The sequence below is a fragment of the Anopheles darlingi genome, chromosome 3, assembly GCF_943734745.1.
Source record: "Anopheles darlingi chromosome 3, idAnoDarlMG_H_01, whole genome shotgun sequence".
Lineage (NCBI taxonomy): Eukaryota > Metazoa > Arthropoda > Insecta > Diptera > Culicidae > Anopheles > Anopheles darlingi.
Genome location: NC_064875.1, coordinates 56,292,042 through 56,309,541, shown reverse-complemented (window position 1 = coordinate 56,309,541; position 17,500 = coordinate 56,292,042). Strand labels below are relative to the sequence as shown.

General features: G+C 50.1%; 7 protein-coding genes across 11 annotated transcripts in view; 4 read left to right on the top strand and 3 right to left on the bottom strand.

Annotated features, from left to right (window-relative positions):
* The window catches only part of LOC125956208 (transcription-associated protein 1), a 14,017-nt gene extending 13,444 nt beyond the window's left edge, over positions 1–573 (top strand). The window contains exon 18 of the mRNA XM_049687850.1: positions 1–573. This exon is cut by the window's left edge and continues 1,027 nt beyond it. Within this exon, the coding sequence (XP_049543807.1) occupies positions 1–315 (315 nt within the window). The 3' untranslated portion in view covers positions 316–573.
* Positions 574–804: 231 nt separating this feature from the next.
* Positions 805–2,250, bottom strand: LOC125956207 (dehydrogenase/reductase SDR family protein 7-like). Its single transcript, XM_049687849.1, has 4 exons — positions 1,995–2,250; positions 1,794–1,937; positions 1,266–1,731; positions 805–1,182 (listed from the first exon to the last, which is right to left on the bottom strand). The coding sequence occupies exons 1-4, from the start codon at positions 2,145–2,147 to the stop codon at positions 989–991; spliced, it is 957 nt and encodes a 318-aa protein (XP_049543806.1). The 5' UTR covers positions 2,148–2,250; the 3' UTR covers positions 805–988.
* Positions 2,251–2,528: 278 nt separating this feature from the next.
* Positions 2,529–5,760, top strand: LOC125956203 (programmed cell death 6-interacting protein). Its single transcript, XM_049687840.1, has 3 exons — positions 2,529–3,117; positions 3,194–5,296; positions 5,374–5,760. The coding sequence occupies exons 1-3, from the start codon at positions 2,790–2,792 to the stop codon at positions 5,517–5,519; spliced, it is 2,577 nt and encodes an 858-aa protein (XP_049543797.1). The 5' UTR covers positions 2,529–2,789; the 3' UTR covers positions 5,520–5,760.
* Positions 5,761–5,802: 42 nt separating this feature from the next.
* On the top strand, positions 5,803–8,491 carry LOC125956204 (beta-alanine transporter). Its single transcript, XM_049687841.1, has 8 exons — positions 5,803–6,344; positions 6,416–6,511; positions 6,682–6,898; positions 6,972–7,230; positions 7,303–7,552; positions 7,611–8,002; positions 8,068–8,246; positions 8,310–8,491. Exons 1-8 carry the CDS (start codon positions 6,232–6,234, stop codon positions 8,487–8,489), a joined length of 1,686 nt encoding a protein of 561 aa, XP_049543798.1. The 5' UTR covers positions 5,803–6,231; the 3' UTR covers positions 8,490–8,491.
* Positions 8,492–8,553: 62 nt separating this feature from the next.
* LOC125956205 (protein lifeguard 1-like) lies at positions 8,554–12,538 on the bottom strand. 5 transcript variants are annotated; one of them, XM_049687843.1, is made up of 6 exons: positions 12,315–12,538; positions 11,895–12,044; positions 11,346–11,507; positions 10,356–10,699; positions 10,033–10,281; positions 8,557–9,961 (listed from the first exon to the last, which is right to left on the bottom strand). In XM_049687843.1, exons 3-6 carry the CDS (start codon positions 11,371–11,373, stop codon positions 9,602–9,604), a joined length of 981 nt encoding a protein of 326 aa, XP_049543800.1. In that variant the 5' UTR covers positions 11,374–11,507; positions 11,895–12,044; positions 12,315–12,538; the 3' UTR covers positions 8,557–9,601. The 5 variants fall into 5 exon arrangements, with proteins under 5 accessions (XP_049543804.1, XP_049543802.1, XP_049543800.1 ...); XM_049687842.1 differs by having other exon boundaries at positions 11,895–11,934; XM_049687847.1 differs by lacking the exon at positions 11,346–11,507 and having other exon boundaries at positions 8,554–9,961.
* A 165-nt stretch (positions 12,539–12,703) lies between these two features.
* LOC125956206 (protein lifeguard 1-like) lies at positions 12,704–14,194 on the bottom strand. Its single transcript, XM_049687848.1, has 4 exons — positions 14,059–14,194; positions 13,638–13,882; positions 13,299–13,547; positions 12,704–13,231 (listed from the first exon to the last, which is right to left on the bottom strand). The coding sequence occupies exons 1-4, from the start codon at positions 14,066–14,068 to the stop codon at positions 12,872–12,874; spliced, it is 864 nt and encodes a 287-aa protein (XP_049543805.1). The 5' UTR covers positions 14,069–14,194; the 3' UTR covers positions 12,704–12,871.
* A 435-nt stretch (positions 14,195–14,629) lies between these two features.
* LOC125958314 (uncharacterized) overlaps positions 14,630–17,500 on the top strand; it is a 10,993-nt gene continuing 8,122 nt past the window's right edge. The window contains exons 1-5 of the mRNA XM_049691582.1: positions 14,630–14,936; positions 15,566–16,403; positions 16,476–16,553; positions 16,632–16,771; positions 16,853–17,500. The exon at positions 16,853–17,500 is cut by the window's right edge and continues 876 nt beyond it. Coding sequence (XP_049547539.1) covers positions 15,747–16,403; positions 16,476–16,553; positions 16,632–16,771; positions 16,853–17,500 — 1,523 coding nt within the window. The 5' untranslated portion in view covers positions 14,630–14,936; positions 15,566–15,746. The remainder of the gene's footprint in view (positions 14,937–15,565; positions 16,404–16,475; positions 16,554–16,631; positions 16,772–16,852) is intronic.

Sequence of the window (17,500 nt, the reverse complement as noted above, 5' to 3'; positions counted from 1 at the left end):
GCTGGTGCCGGTGCCGGTGCCAGTGCTACCCCCGCTACCACCGCTACCGGTGGCTCTACTGCGGGTACCGCTGCACCCGGTGCAAGCACTACCACAACCCAACAACCCACCGATCAGGATGCGGGAACGAACGATATCGATAAGGAAACGATCATCACGACGGTCAACAAGGCTGTCAGCAACATTATGGGCCGGCTAAACAATCTCTCCCGCATCGATAGCGGGGAAGCGAATCGCATGAGCACGTTCGTGCATGTGGCCACTAACCCGGACAACCTATGCCTGATGGATCCCGCATGGCATCCCTGGTTGTAAAGGGTATCTCTGTGTCTCTCTCTCTCTAGCGTGCGCTGGTTATTTAACGGTTGAGGTTAAGGATCAAACGAAAAGTACTTCAAAGTAATCATTATGACAACCTGTCCACCCTGTCCCCTTTCCCTCTAACCCCCTGTCAGTTCCCTTCTAATTGTAATTCATACCAATAAATGACTAATATTTTAATCCATCACGAACATGTTGGCGCCGTCTCTAGTGTCTTTAATGTTTGGCGAGGGCAACTGTACCTGACGCCGTAACAGCCGTTAATGGATCACCGTGATCATTAGGGCATCATAAAATGCAGACCCATTATGCTGCTTGGTTGGGGTAGGTTAATGACATCGTCATGGTGACAATGGAAACCTACCCATATAATAACTAATCTACTGGCTACCACATTATCCCTCCTCCAGGTACGATATACCTTATCACTAGTGGTTTAGTCAATTCTCAGGTTATCGCGGCAATCGAATGATTACAATTGGAACTGTTTGTTACATCATCTATTTATTCGTTAGTCCGTAGCGAGAAAGCGATGGAATGAGCGACGAGGCCAGTGAAGAGAGAATGAAAATTAGAAAACCTTTTTTAAAAAATCTTCTTTGGAACTATTACCAATCATATTAGCAATAAAAAAAAACAACAAAGCGTTAGCCGATCGTTTGACCGGTTATGTGGTGACCTTGTCTGCCCGTTTTTTCATCACCCAGAAGTAAACGGAGGGCATCAGGTGGCGCAACCAGTATGCTGCCTTCGGTGCGATCGGTGCCAGTATGATGTCCCGATCGTCTCGTTTGATCGCCTTCAGGATGCTGGTTGCTATGGTTTCCGCCGTAGCTCCATTCTGCGTAGCGGCGTCCATTTCTGCGCGCAAAAGAGATATGAGATACGTTAGGATGGACAAGAAGACTGCGGAAATGGAATAGCCACGCTTTTGGTATACTCACTGCCATATTGGGCACCGGATCCGGTCAGTGCATTCAACGACATAGATGTGTTGATGTAACCCGGCGAAACGAGCAATACTTTGATGTTATCCTTTGCCACCTCGGCACGTAAACTGTCCGAGAACGCTTGCAGTGCATGCTTGGATGCACTGTACGCTGAGCGGTGCGGAATCGCAAACTTGCCCTGTACGCTTGAGATGCTCACAATACGGCCCTCTTTCCGTGCCATCATCGAGGGCAGACAAGCCTTCGTGAGAGCAACGGTGCCAAAGTAATTAACCAACATGATCCGGATGTCCACATCGATAGCCGTCGACAGTGCGTCACCTCGTACGCTAATGCCGCCATTGTTGACGAGAATATCGATCGCTCCGTGCACCTCTAGCACATCCTGAACTTTGCCGGCAATACTGTTCAAATCGGACAGATCCAGTGGCAGTATGACCGGTGGATGCGTTGGTACCGTCTGCAACGAGATGATCTTTAATGAGAGCGCCCTACACGCACTGGCACCAGCCCTATACCTACCGGATGCAGCGAGAGTAAATCCTTGCGAACACGTTCCAGTTCCTCTTTGCGCCGGGCCGCTAGTACCACCTTGCAGCCGGCCAGATAGAAACTGTGTGCCAACGCCTCTCCTAGTCCAGAGCTGGCTCCCGTAATCAATACGACCTACAAGCCATGGATGATTAGAACACTTTCTACCATTGATCAACGGCTTTGTTTTACCTTCCCGTTCAAACTACGAGCGTTCCGTTTTTCACGTATCATCGCTAGAATTCGGAGCAGCAGGCAGGGAATCGCTATCGGCATGCACAGCGTCGTTAAGATCCACCACAACACTCCCGACGTCGGGGATCGTTCCGCAATGTTACTCTTCATCGTTTCCCGCGTGTGACTAGCCAGAGAAGGTCCTTATCTGTACTGCGGCGGCGGGTCGACCTCGATTAGGAAACTTGATTTTCTATTGTTTACCTGCCCAGCTGGTGAAGTCTATGCTGGTGCCACACGAAGCGTAAACCTAGCGTAATGCCAAACAGCATGTACTTTTCGGCATTACACTGGGTTTACGCTTCGTGTGGCACCGGCTTTTTCAAAAATATTCGGAATATTTTCATAATTTTGCATAAAACTGTAAGTTAGCAGACTTTGAAAGGTTTATTTAAAGTTTGTATTACATCAAAAATTATATAGACAAATTTTTGGAAAAAAAAATCGAAAAATTCTGTCACTCAGGTTATGCTAACCTTGGCAACTGTGAATCATCGGGGAGCAGCTGCAGCAACTCGCGCGATTACTAATAAAACTTAAAAGAAGAGAATTCGTCAGCCTGGAATGAGGAATTAACGTGTTCGCCGTGAAAGTGTTCCTTGTTCCTTCCTTGGGCATCCCGCAAGAGAAGAGAAGAGTCCTTTGTCTGCCGATTGTGTGTCCCTTTGTGTTTTGTTCCCTGTTTTCCCCCACAACCGGGAAGTGTCCTGTGACGACGCACAAAATCCTCAAACCACCGCACCAGCACGCACCATGGAACTGCTGACGGTGCCGTTGAAGAAACCGACCGAGGTGGACATTGCGAAACCGCTGAAAACGCTCATTCAAAGCAACTACCGGAATCTGGAGGCGGAGAAGCTGAACGCCATCAGCGAGGCAGTGTCGGAATTGAACCTGCTGCGGAATGCGGCTATCTGGAAGGTGTTCGATCGGCAGGAGGCCGGCCTGGAGATTAACTATCGCTACCACGATCAGCTGCGTGCACTGGAAGCGAAAATTCCGGTGCAGGAGTTGCAGATACCGTTCAAATGGAAGGACGCTTTCGACAAAGGCACCATTTTCGGTGGTCGCATGAGCTTGAGTAAGACTACAACCCCCCACATTGGCTGTGTTCGCTTCTCATAATTCATTGCTTGCTTTTCTTTCTCTCGCGTTAGCGCTAACATCGATCGGGTACGAGCGAACGTGTGTCCTGTTCAACATTGCTGCCCTGCAGAGCTGTGTGGCCAGTGCTCAGAGTCCGGACAATGACGAGGGCCTCAAGCTAGCGGCGAAGCTGTTCCAGCAGAGTGCCGGCATTTTTACCTTTCTGAAAACGTTCGCCTCCGCTACGGTCCAGGGTGAACCGACGCCGGATCTCACGCAAGATAGCCTTGCCGCTCTGGCCAACCTGATGCTGGCCCAGGCCCAAGAGATTTTCGTCTTCAAAGCCATCAAGGATAACATGAAGGATCTGGTGGTGGCGAAACTGTGCGCTCAGTGCGAAGAGCTGTACTCGGAGACGCTCCGATCGTTGCAGCGCGATTCGGTGCGTACACTGTGGGAGAAGGAATGGATCCCGCAGGTGGCTGGCCGCCAAGCAGCTATGCACGCACTCACCATGTACTACCACAGTGCCGTTGCGAAGGCGAACAAAGCGTTCGGTGAGGAAATCAGCCGGCTGCAGAAGGCGGTCGAACTATTCAAGACGGCACAGTCACGTGCCTCGAAGCCAACCCTCTTCCAGGAGTACGCCTCCCGTGCCCAGAAGGCACTGGCCGATGCGAAGAAGGATAACGACTTCATCTACAACGAAATCATTCCCGACGTAGGCACGCTGCCCGGACCTGGCAAGGCTCCACTGGCGAAGGTGATCCCGATGCCGGCTAACCTAAGCGAAGGATTCACCGACATCTTCGGTCAGCTCGTCCCGGTAGCGGTCAATCAAGCACAGGCAGCATGCGAGGGTCGCAAGACCGAGATAGTGAACGGAGAGATCGTACGCCTTCGCGAAGCAACGACTGCCATGAATGGGTTGCTCTCGAGCCTTAACCTACCGGCAATCATCGAAGTGACAGCATCCGGTGCCAGCTTGCCACCGTCGCTCCAGGAGAAGGCTTCGGCGGTACGCGAGAAGGGTGGTATCGAGCATCTGAAGGGTTTCATCGAGCGGCTACCCGAGTTGTTTACACGCAACAAGGAAATCCTCGACGAAGCGTTCCGAATGATGGACGAGGAGCGCGATTCGGACAATCAGTTGAGGGCCCAGTTTAAGGATCGTTGGACGCGCACCCCCTCGGATAAGCTGGCAGCTACGTTCCGCGCCAACGGTGAGAAGTATCGCATCATTATCGATAATGCGACGGCGGCTGATAAGCAGATCCGGGAGAAGTTTGCTGCCCATCGGCGTGGCATTGAGCTGCTCTCGATGGCGGCCGATCAGCTAGCGAAGGAGATCCCGTCAGCCGGTAGCAATGCGAAGCAGGCCTCCAACTCATCGTACGCCCAGAAGCTGCGCGAACTGCTGGAAGCGGTCGAAACGATGAAGGTCGAGCGCGAGTGCATCGAATCGGAGTTTAAGACGCTCACGATCGATCTGAAAGAACGCTTCCAGGCGGCACTAGCGAAAGAGGGCGTAATTAATGAGCCCGCGATCTCACTGTCGGAGATTGGGAAGGTGATCGGTCCCCTGCAGGAGCAGGTTGGTGAATCGTTGGCACGCCAGGAAACGCTGACACGTGACATTCGCTCGGCACATGAAGCATTCACAGCGGAATCGGGTGTGTCGACTGATCAGCGTGATCGCACCCTGTCCGAATTGGCAGCAGCATACGATGTTTTTACCGAGCTGCACGGATATCTACAAGAGGGTGAAACCTTCTATAACGGACTCACGGAGATACTGCTCGTGTTCCAGAGCAAGATCAGCGATTTCTGTTTCGCACGCAAAACGGAGAAAGAAGAGCTGATGAAGGATCTGACGCACGAATCGAGCCGACAGGTACCGGCTGCCGTTACGCCCGTCATTCCGACTCATCACACGTCGACCACCGCTACGGCGCCCGGTGCTAGCGGCTTTTCGGCACCACCACCAGCAGCTGCTGCGGCGTCATCACCTCCACAAGCCCCGACCGGTGCCGCTCCTTATCCGCAGCAAATCGCCGGTATGCCAATGGCAACCGGTGCCTACGGAGGTGCAATGGGTGCTGGATTCACCGGTTATGTGCCTCCACCGATGCCCGCAGGCTTCAACCCATACGGGACATTGCCCTATCCGACCAGTAAGTTCCTTTCTTTCAGATGGAGAGCTTAGTGATCGAACTGATAACTAATGAATCTTACACAATCTCTCTTCCAGGCTACACTGGGTTTCCACCGGGTGGTATGATGCCACCAGCCTACTATGGTACGTATCCGGGAGCGTACGGTCACCAGCAGCAGCAGCAGCCGCAACAGCAGCAACCGGGTGCCCCTAATCAGAACCATCCTGGTATGGGCTGGTAATTGGCAAGCAGCAAGGAATCCATTTAGATGTTACGCTCGAATGCATGTGTCTCAGAGAAGTGTATCTATCCCCCCCTTTATAACGTCGGTGTAAGCCTAATGGCACGACAGTTTTCTCACGATATCATCATGTATTACGTATCTGAACCCATCTGTTTTGCTCTATTATGTGACATTCGTTTCTTGTTCCCCTGGAGTCTAAATATATGAATAGTTTAAAGCACTGCGCTGTTGTATTGGACGCTCTGGCTGTGTGTTTGCGATTGTAATTTTATGCCTTTGATCGGAGCAGAGATCGACAAGTTCCATGCAACCAACTGAACGAACGGATACTGGTGTAGTACTGTGTAAATCACATGCTCGATGGACGGTGGTTGATGTTGGAATGAATCGCATATACCCATCACTGTCCACGATCGGAGAGAGATCTCCCGCTATGGCAACTCTCCCAGTTGCACGTCGAATTAGCTAATCTAAGCCCGTTGGTTTGGCGGCATAAGAAGACAGAAGCTCTCTTCATCATACAGCTCGTCATCATCATTGCAATAACGTTTATAAGCTATCATCAATTAGGTCCGCTCAGAAGAGACCGGAATTCGGAAAATTGGTTAAATCTCAGCGCCATCAGGGGTTCCGTCGGCGGTCGGTTGGCAGCGCACAGCAGTACTATCGCGGCACCGTGTTCGTAACCACGTGTTCCAACGGTTCTGCGATGGATTTCGATTCGATACTGGAGCTGTGCGATGGTTTCGGTGCCTATCAGAAGATCATCATCGGTGTGCTACTGTTTCCGGCCACATTTCCTTGTGCATTTCACGCCTACAGGTTGGCTTTGATACTACACGGATGCTCCTTGCAGCATGATTAGTGATGCCTGATCCTTATTCCCGTTACAGTCAACTATTCCTAGCCGCAAAACCGAACCACTGGTGCCGGATTCCCGAGTTTGATGGAATTCCCGAACGTCTCACGGAACTAGCCAGAAACATAAGGTAACCCTGTCAGTGGGCGCTTCCAACAGGACACCATGTGTCGACAGTCGATCAAGGTCGGCACCGCGTTTCATCGTTAATTCAATCTAAATTAATCACATTTAGCATAATTACGTGATCGTCCGATTCCCCGCTCTTATTTCTCTGTGGTTCTCTCTTGCCCCCCTTAGCATACCGTTCCATCGTGCAACGATCGAGGGAGTGAACGAACACTCCAAGTGCCTTATGTACGCACGGAACTACACCGCCATTGCTCATCATTTGCTGACGACAAACGGCAGCCAGGAGTTGGGATCGTGGGATACTAGCGGTGGTCAGGGACCGGTTGCATGCCAAAATGGTTGGAATTACGATCGTTCCATCTTTAAATCGACGGTTGTGATGGAGGTAAGTACCAGCGGCGGCCCGTTTTGGTGTACAACTACAAACCCTCTCTTTCTCCTCCCACTTGGGTGGTCAGTGGAATCTGGTCTGTGACCGTGATTTCGATACCACGATGGCGCTGATGGTGTTTGGTGTTGCTGGACTGGTGGGCAACCTAGGGTTCGGCTATATGCAGGACTTTTGGGGCCGGAAGCTATCTTTCTACATATGTCTGGTAGTGCAGGTAACGGCCGGTGCCCTCGGATCCCTCGTATGGAACTTCCCCTCCTGGCTGGTATCACGCATCATCGTTGGATTGACGGTACCGGCGATCCTTTCGAGTCCGTACATGATAGGTAAGAGTCAACCAAGAGCCGCCATGCCGGTAGTAGCGATTTGACCTAGTAACCCTCTCGTCGTCTCCACAGCGATTGAGCTGGTCGAACCAAAGCGGCGCAATTTCTGCACGATCATATCGAACATCGCCTACTCCGTCGGGCTGGTGCTACTGTCGGTGATTGTGTACTTCGAACGAGAATGGCGTACCCTCTCCATTGCCGTCTCTTTGCCGCTTCTTATCCTATTCTGCTTCTATTTTCTCATTCCGGAATCACCCCGCTGGCTAGCGGCTCGTGGCCAGTACCAGAAGGCACAGCAAATTCTCACGAAAATGGCCAGGTAGGAACGTGAGGGATGAGATTAGCATCATTGGCATTAATGGATAATCCTCCTCTAGAGTGAATGGAAAGACCATCGACCAACAGATACTGCACGAGAGGTTAAAGGCGCTCTCAGTGGAAAATGTCGGAAGCTCCCCTGTACCTGGGCCAGCGGTAGTGGCCGATACTGTCGGCCTGCGGCATCTCTTTGCCAAACCACAGATGCGCCGCAAAACAACCTTCGTAGCATTCATCTGGCTAACCAATACGAGTGTCTACGTCGGACTAAGCTACTATGCACCGGCACTCGGTGGAGACGAAATCTTTAACTTTTTTCTTGCAGGATTAGTCGAGCTGCCGACGTACATCGTCCTTTGGCCGAGCCTCAATCTGTTCGGTCGTCGCGGTGTTCTCTTCACAACCATGGTTATCGGTGGGCTAGCCTGTGCGCTGACCATCATACCGCAAGGTCGGCATCGCACAGGCACGATCTATCGTATCCACATTCTAACACGATCATCTCTTTCGAAACAGGACGTACCACAACGCTGCTACTGTACTGCATTGGTAAGATGGGTGTCTCATCGGCCTTTGTCGTCGTTCCGCTGACTGCCTCGGAGATTTATCCAACGGTGGTGCGAGGATTAGGTATGAGCTTCTGCTCGGTAGTCGGAATGCTCGGACCAATCGTCATCCCTCTCATGAACTACACGGTGAGAGGACACGCGCTACTGTTGTGCATCAAGATCGCGATTCAAATGTTTCCTTTTTTACAGGGAAAAGAGAACGTGGCCATACCGCTGGTTATAATGGGACTTGCACTAACGGCCGGTGGCATTGCTAGCCTGTTTCTGCCGGAAACTAAAAACATGCCGCTACCGCAAACGCTCGCCGATGGAGAGAAGATCACGCTAACCAATCCGTTCTATCGCGGGAAGCCTGTAACCGTTGGGTAATTCGTCTAAGGCCCTTGAGACCTTCCAATTAAACGCTACAAAGCCAAAAAACACAGGTGTTTGGTTTGAGTTTAATATGCTTTTTTATTTGCCTTCATCACTGCACGATCGTACATTCTTTTTACACTCCTTCGCTCTATAATCTACTAGATAAAAGGATCAAAGAGGAAAGATCATATTGCCATTTGGGGAGGCTTACAACACTGGAAAGCTTAGCATTTTCAACGAAATACAACAAATATATCCATATACACATATATACGGGTATTACATACAAGTATAGCTTCCATATTGGCTTCGATTGAAGCGTTGGTTCGATTTTGTTGGAGATTTTTTTTGGTAGGATCTACATCTATTACTCCTCATTTCACTTATTGTACTCACGTACGGCCACTGTAATTCGTCGTGTAAGGGTAAGTTTAATAAGCACAAACAGTATACACAAACACACCTATCCATCACCAGCTCACTCCGACTCTCTGCACTGTGGACATTGGAGTGGAATTAAGCTTATCAGTGCCCCTCTGACAGGCATCATCATTACTGGTTGGCCCTATCTTGACGCAGGTTTCTTGCGCAAGCACGCGGCTAAATTCCAGGAATATGGCAAGATGAATCATGCCATGAAGCGGATTTAATGTATGAGATGTAGTTGGATGAATCATTAGGCAATGTGGCCACCAAATAACTTAAAACCAGATCTGGTAGGTACGGTAAGCCTCGTAGGATTAATTATTTTCTTCTTTGGGACAATTACAAGCCAATATTAGATGCCAGCCAACATCAGCTGTGCAACAGGTAACAGATTATCGATTGATTATACGTGTAAACTGTGGTTCGAAGCAGTGCAAACTCCCAAACTATAAGTATGGCCTTTGTATCTTTAATTTTCTTGATTTTGATATTAACTTATTACACATCTATAGCTAGCGCCTGCCGTTCCGAGTATCACAACAGTGCTCTAGTGAATTAATCTTCTACTATCTGGAATGGCTAATCTGCACGGGTAGTAAAAAGGAACCGAAACCTCGGAAACAGAGAAGGGTGCACACAGTTGTGAGTCGTGAGAAGAAAAGAAACGGGATGTAAAGCGCCTGCCATGCGTTGGCCGCTTAATCACGGGATGCCCCGATGATGGTGAGAATGTAGAGGAAAATGTTAACAATGTCGAGATAGAGATTGAGTGCAGCAAAGATGTACTCCTCCGGGCTGATCGAGTACTTGTGGCTACCACCGAGCATTAGCTGCGTATCGTAGACGAGATAGATCGAGAAGATCAGCGCACCGGCCGACGCGTACACCAGCGTAATCGTTTTGCCCGGGAAGAAGATTGCCACCAAACCGAACAGCATCAGTACCAGCACGGCCACAAAAAGAATTCCACCCATCACCGTAAAGTCCCACTTGGTTTGAAACGCAAACAGCGTCAATCCAAGACAGACCGCGGCCGTTATTCCTACTGCCAGCATAACCTGCAAGGGAGAGATAGTGAGAGAGTGAGTTTTGGAAACCGTAAGGAAGGCACAGCAATGCTGCTGCTTACCTCTTGCGAATTAAAGTTGGCCGAAGTAACAGCCAGCAAGAAGGCCTGGGCAAGCGTAAAGAGTGTGAGGAAAATGAAATTCATCGGGGCCTTTCGGCGCACATCACCACAGCAGGCCATTGAAATGAGCGTCACGATCATAACACCGAGTGCGATCCAAAACATTTCCGGATGGTTCTTAACCCATAGCTGCGTCGGCCGATGGTACAGGAACAACGAAATGAATCCTAGGGTAATCAGTAGTTGAACCTGTTTGGAAGACACAAAGTAGGCGGTCAGTGAATGTTTCCTATGTATTCTAACTGGATGGTTTCCCTAGTTACCGTCAAAATCGAGTACACTTTGCGGATGAAGCCACGGCGGATGGATTGATCGTTAAACTCGAAACCCTTCACGCTGCCCGTCTCGGGATCGTACCCGGTACCGTAGCCGGACGACATTGGTGGTGCAGGCTGGGCGAAACCGGGTTGCGGTGGATATCCGGGTTGCGGCTGGCCGTATCCCGGTTGTGGAGGATAGGCTGGGTTGAATCCAGGTGGCGGTGGCTGCGATGGATAGCCACCCTGTGGTGGATAAGCCGGATAACCGCCCTGTGGTTGCGGTGGATAATTCGGATTGTAGCCCGGTTGCTGCGGGTACTGGTTACCGTAGTACGCTTGATTTGGATCTGTAATCAAAAGCACAGGGGTTGAGGTGAGCGTTGCGTTACGCGTTATCAAGCACGCAGGGGCTGTTGATTGCTGATGTAGCCTACTGTGCTACACGCAGGTGGTCTGAGTGAGACTCGAAAGTAGAGTCAGTGTTAGGAAGTTGTGATAATAAGAAATTGAACTAGAAAAAAACCAAAAACATCTAGATAGGCTCTGCACGATTACCGACAGGCACTAGATACGAATGACTGACCCGCAGTCACACTAGACATGCACTAGCAGAACACCCTCTCGTTGGTTATGTGTGAATAGGATTGTGTTAAAAAGGCTTGCTGATGGTTTGGTTTGTTAAGAAATTGATCTTCACACACGTTGTTTGGTATATTGATTAGTGAGACCATTTCACAACGCTTCGAAAATCGTAACCTGTGGAACATCCAGATGATTTAAATAGCTCTTTAGAGCCGTTTCTTCTGAATGAATGATTCATACAGTTGCATAGCTGTATTAAACCGTCGAATGATAAGACTGCATAGTGTATCTGTTGTGAGTGTTGTGTATGAATTTGGTAATACTTGTTAGTGTATTATTCCAGTAGAATTCCCCCCCACTTATCATGCAAACGGTTAATGCGAAAAAAGGGAACGTTGTTGGAAATAAAACCTTGATAATATCCTCCTTGATAAGACATGATTGCTTTGCGTGTCTTTGCTACCGGTGGAGCAGAAGAGGGGACTAGTGCCGTCGACTGAAAGGATAACGGTGTGTAACGATCGGGGGGCAAGATGGAGCAAGCTCTAGCAGGAATTCAACATTCACAACAACCTGATAATAGAGAGAGAAAAGATAAAAACGAGAAAAGATAAACATTTTTGGCTGCACCCAGTTCTCGCGCGCTCGCGAGGTCGTGGTCACCGAGTTACAGTAGGCGCAGCAGTCGGTAAACAACGCGCAACACACCGAAATCGCCGTAAGCCGGCTCATCAAGAGAACGTTCTAGAAGCTCCTCGATAAATCCACAACCCAGTTGGGCCGCATTATCGAGGCCTGGCGGAAATAGAGTTCACTCGCGTGTTCTAATGATTGGGAACAGGGTCGCTGAGTAGAAATCACCGGATACACCTCAACGGGTTATCGAAACGCAACGGTTTCGAAATGCAAGGCAAACCGTCTTATCGCCAGACGTGGGCAAATAAAAAGGGCTACACTTACCTTGCATTATCTTGCACCTTATGGCTCACAATCAGATAATCTGGGTACAGGGGAGAGAAAGATAAACACGTTTCCGTTTTAAAAACTGTTCACTGTTGGGCGCAAACGAAAAGGAAATTGGCTAGCGCGTTCTGATGCAATCAGCTACAGCTGTGGTGCGAAAATGAAAACAATTCACAGAGTGGTCTCAACAGCATAAACGAAAAAAAAAAACACACAATCGAATCGATTGGCGACAAAAAGGGGTACATGCATGACTCATATACCCCCTCCTCACCGTCTGCACCACAACACACAGCACCGATACGGCTTCCGATCCGTTGCGAGTCTATTTTTGATAAGCCCCCCAAAGTTTGGGATGGCTGATGCCTCGGACGACGGGCACAGCTATCGCAGCAGTTAAATGAATGGAATGCCTACCTTATCAAAAACTGCGTTTAGTTCAACTTGAGCGACAATGGAGGTTCGTTTGTTCTTTTCAGTTGCAGTCCAAAACACTCGGAATCTGGTGACCGTGAAAATGCGAAGTTCGTGGAAATCTGACGATTGGGACGATGTCAAACACTACCAAGGTGGTTAGCGTGTGTGGTAGGTAGCGTTCGGCCAAGATGCGTATAGAGGATTGCGCGCGCGCGGATTTATATTTTGGTGTACTTTTATTCGGTCGTTTCTTCGTACATAGAACATTTAATAATACCATCGACCACTGAGATAGCTGCATGTTTCGTTGCCTCGAAGGCCAGCTGCCACCGGCTGTGTTAAGAGGTTGGTTAGTATCGTTTCTGTTTGTTGCATAAAAATCCTTCCTGCGTTCCGTTACATAGATGGAGGATAAAATTGTTTTTTTTTTAGCGACCGGAGCACACACGAAGAGGGGAGCTACTGAAGAGCAACTACACACAAATATCGGTTGGTAATCGTGTAAGAAACACACGCACCACGTGCTCGTCCTCTTGCCCTGTCTTACCGCCACCCGGTTAGTTTCTCGAGGCCCCGATGATGGAGAGAATGTGGAGGAAAATGTTGATCACGTCGAGGTAGAGGTTCAGCGCGGCAAACACGTACTCCTCCGGACTGATCGAGTACTTGTGATCGCCGCCGAGCATGATCTGGGTGTCGTAGATGAGATAGAAGGAGAACAGCAGGGCGCCGGCCGACGCATACACGATCGTGATTGTTTTACCCGGGAAGAACATGGCAATGATACCGAACAGCATCAGCACCAGCACGGCCACGAACAGGATGCCACCCATCATGGTAAAGTCCCATTTGGTTTGGAACGCAAACAGCGTCAATCCAAGACAGACGGCGGCCGTAATACCGAAAGCTAACATCACCTGTTGGTCGGAGAGGTACAATGCAAATCATTAGGATCCTGAATTTTAGACTTTCTTCCGTTCGTACCTCTTGCGAGTTGTAGTTGGCAGTAATAACGCACACGAGGAAGGATTCGGCGAAGGTAAACAGGCCCAAAAAGATGAAGTTCATCGGTGCCTTACGGCGCAGGTCACCACAGCAAGCGATCGCAATCAGGGCTCCAATCATGACGATAAAAGCAATCCAGTACATCCCCGGATGCTGTCTCACCCATAGTCGCGTGGGTTCATGGTTCAGTACCCATGCCACGAACACGAACGTGATCGATAGTTGAACCTACGGAATGGGTAAAACACCCCAGTTAGTCAGGTGTGGAGCAAATTGAATTATGCCTAGACGCTGCGTAATTTCTTGTTCGGTACCGACCGTCAGGATCGAGTAAACCTTCTTGATGAAACCTCGCCGAATGGATTGGTCGCTGAAATCGAACCCTTTGGCTGTTCCCGATTCCGGATCGTAATGAGCGTACCCAGTTTGTTCCGGTGGTGGGACGAATGCGCTCGGATGGAACCCGGGCTGCATCATGCCCGGTTGGGGTGCGAAACCCACATTATATCCCGGTTGCTGCTGCGGGTACGGTGGAGCACCGGCAAAGAACTGCTGCTGATCACCTGAAACAACCATCCGGAAAACAAATAAATGAATGAGGGGGTTACGCCGCGACACGCCAATCAATAGTTTTGGGCAACTCCTCTGCTGCTCCCATTTCGAGGGCACCCCAAAAAACAACGCAGCTGTTGCCTGTTTGGCTCGCTTTCATCTCCGTTTGCTTATCGCCGGCTCGTACCTTGATGCATGGTGTGGCTGCTGCACTAGAAGAATTGTTCGTCGTAAATAAATAGATGACTAATTCGCCAGGTTTACGTGTAAAAACGCAATTTTTGCTGCACTTTTTGCACTTATTTTTTGTTCTTTTGAAAAACAAGATGAAATTGACGGATGCTGTCATTATCGATCGTGCTATAAAAACCAAGATTCCGATGTTTTATAGCAACATCCAACAAAGCCCGCGAAAAAGGATCTTCGCGGTCACGGGGAGGCAACACGTGATTCACCAAATATTTGAATTCTAAACCCGGAACAGTCGTTTCACTTCGACTTGGTCGATTTGATTTTTTAACGGAATGAAACTACGCCAAGACTAAGCGTTATGCCGTCATCGTTTGAACACAACACCTGATTCCCATTATTCTGCCCGCTGGGCCAGGCGGATATGATAACATTGGCGGTGCACATGCGCAGCATCATCCCGTCCATCCTGTCCACCGTGGGAGAGGTAAAGGTGATGTCCTGAGTAAGGGGCGTACCGTTTGGCTGAATGTTTTGAAGCAAACGGCGCTGATAGGCGTCCAGGGAGGCGGCCAGGTAGCAGTCCGCACAATTTACGTGTCATTCGAAGCTCCAGCCATCGGGAGCAGCAGCAACAGCGGCCTCGCAGGTGTTGGACCATCCTTAAGGAGCGCTAGGGGGACTCGAGAGCCAGAGCAAAAGCCATCCATCACATCTTCATCTTTTGGCTTCCGTCTGGGATGTCTCTTGCGTAGCCTACGGCACCGATTGTTCTCATCTATAGGCATACAAAGTGGAAAACGGACAACGTACCAGCGAGGGAATAAATTATGAAACCTTCGTCAACGGTGGCATACGGCATTACTGCGTTAATCCGTGAGTATCCGCGGGTAGGAAGAGGAGCAGGAGGAGGTATCCTATTATCCTACAGCTAGCCAAGGAGCGAGGCTACTATGTCAACAAGTTTTTTTGGTACCATTCCCCTCCCCTGGTTTTCGCTTTCCAAGTAGACTGTCTAGCAGAGGTCCTTGACAAAACGAGCGTCTTCCATTCGCCACGCTCGAAGACGCGTTCGTCACTGCACTTGTCGTCGCGTCCTTCAGCTTAATTTTGTTCAAATACCCATTCCGGTGGTGCCCTTTCTTTTTGTTGGGCGGAATATCAGTGTAGGAAGGAGAAGCAGGATTGTTCATCTCGGCGAAAACATCTTGAGAGCGCTGCACTGATTTATGAAGTAATGATTATATAATCAGCTACTACGGCCTACACGCTGTCTGTATGCGTGCATGCGTGCGTGCGTGCGTTGCCGGACCGTAGCAAAAGGACATGCGAAACGAGTGTATGTTACACGTGTGTGCATGCGTGTGTTGTTTCAAGAACTTTGTTGTTTGTCCAGTGCGCGTTGTGTTTGGGCTCTCTTTAGATGAGTGTAATGATTGTTATGTCACTAGCTGCTGGCTATGGTTACTGTGATGCTAAGAAACTTTCTGCTGGTGCCGTTTCAGAGTCAGCAACGCTTAGCAACGGAACCACCGCACTGCCACAGATCCCCCGATACCAGGCGGATGCAGCGTAATCCGGTCACGAGCGTAAATTAACGTTCGTGCTAGACGTGCTCCACAAAGGACTGCCCTTCAATAGCCCCACCTGCACACCGCCAACCACACAGCAGACTCCGGCAAAAGCATGATACCGGACAGGATGCAGGAAGAACTCTCCAGGATAACCCGATGGTTGCTGAGCACAACCGTCTTGTTCGTACACCTTGGACTGGTGGCGACCATGACGTCAACTCGTAGCACCGATCGGGCCACGCTGGTTCGTGTTCACCCGCAACAATCGGCCAGTGGCGGTCAAGAGCCACCCTTTGGTCCGATGGTCTACGATGGTTCATCGGAGGTGGTCGCTGCTGCTGCCGCCATGCTACTGAAAGGTGGTCATCAACATGGTTCGTCGTCTTCGGCGTTTGCGGTGGATGATGGTGCCCAGCCCGTGTTTCCGGAGCGACCGGATGCGGTGTACTTTGCGGTGGCCGTCACCGGTGGAGCGAAACTGTGGGGCCGCACGTTGGCCCGCACGCTGATCGATATGGGTCCCCCGTTCGGGAACCCTCAGGGACCACCGCTCAGACCAATCTACATCGATCTACCGGACAATGGGCGGTTCTCGTCGAAGCTGATGAGCAGTGCGTGTGATGCCATCGATGGTGTGCCACTGGCCGGAATGGTTATCGTTGGGGACAGTTCTTCGGCCAAAGCGCTCGCCATGGCTGGCAACGCGATGAAGATACCTGTTCTTTGGGCAAAAGGTGGCACGGCGGTGCTGCACAACTCCTACGATGAGGTAGCGCGATCCACGATCCGTGATTAGACACTAGTGACGTCATTCTCTAATCTTCCTTTTTCTTTCTTGTAGCTATCAACCAAATTACAAGCAATACTACAACCATCCTCTAGGGAAATTTTCGAATCCATTCGAGCCACTCTTTTACAGGTAAGTGTCCCAGCACCCCATAATAATCAGCTATTAAAATCGTCTTAATCTAACCACTTACCTGTTCCCCCTTTTCAGGTTCACTGGCATTCATACCACATTCTTTGCGATGTCGATACGTATGTGCTGATTAGTGGCAAGAAGGGTGCCGCACTGAGGCAGAAACCACTGAATCCGATGATTATAACGCTCCCAAAAAACCACGATCTTATATACAAGTACGGCGTCCCCGGGGGCGGGAGGACATCAATCAGTGGTTCGATCAGAATTTACATCCCTTTCTCTCTCGCTTCTTACAGAAAACTGGCCTACATTTCGCGCTCCACCAAGGGTGTCGTGCTGGTGCTGTCCAATTTGAAGGTCGCCCGACTGATCATGGCCGAAGCGCAACGCATGAAAATGCTGAATGGACATTTTGTGTGGCTCTGGATGGATACGACGTCGGCGACCGAATTTTACGAGACCGGCCAGTACGGCAGTGGAGGAGGAGGAGCACCGTACGATACGAAACAACCGCTCGATGGTGTACGCTCCGAGCTAGAGACTGACTTCTACGATACCTTCGATCTTCGCCAGCAGTCCCATCTGGCCGATCTGGTCGAACGGAGGATGGAGTTTGAGGATTTCGAGTCACGGTTACGGAAGAACCGCACTCGAGGCTCGCATCTCGATGGTCACGCGGCACGATTCGCCGCTAGTGCCGCCCTAACGCCTAATCGCAATCCAACCGACGGTGGCAGCCATCAGTCCGGTGGCAGAAGTGGTTCCCATAAGGGATCGAAACCGAAGCTGGAACGGTTGAAGAGTGGAAAGCCAGACAGGAACCCGGGGGGCATCCTATCCAATAATACCGTGGTGAATGTTGTCAAACAGCAGAACAGCGATGCGAGGTTGGAGCAGCTGATGGCCGAGGATTCTGAAGAGTGGTTAGACTTTGACGATGAAGA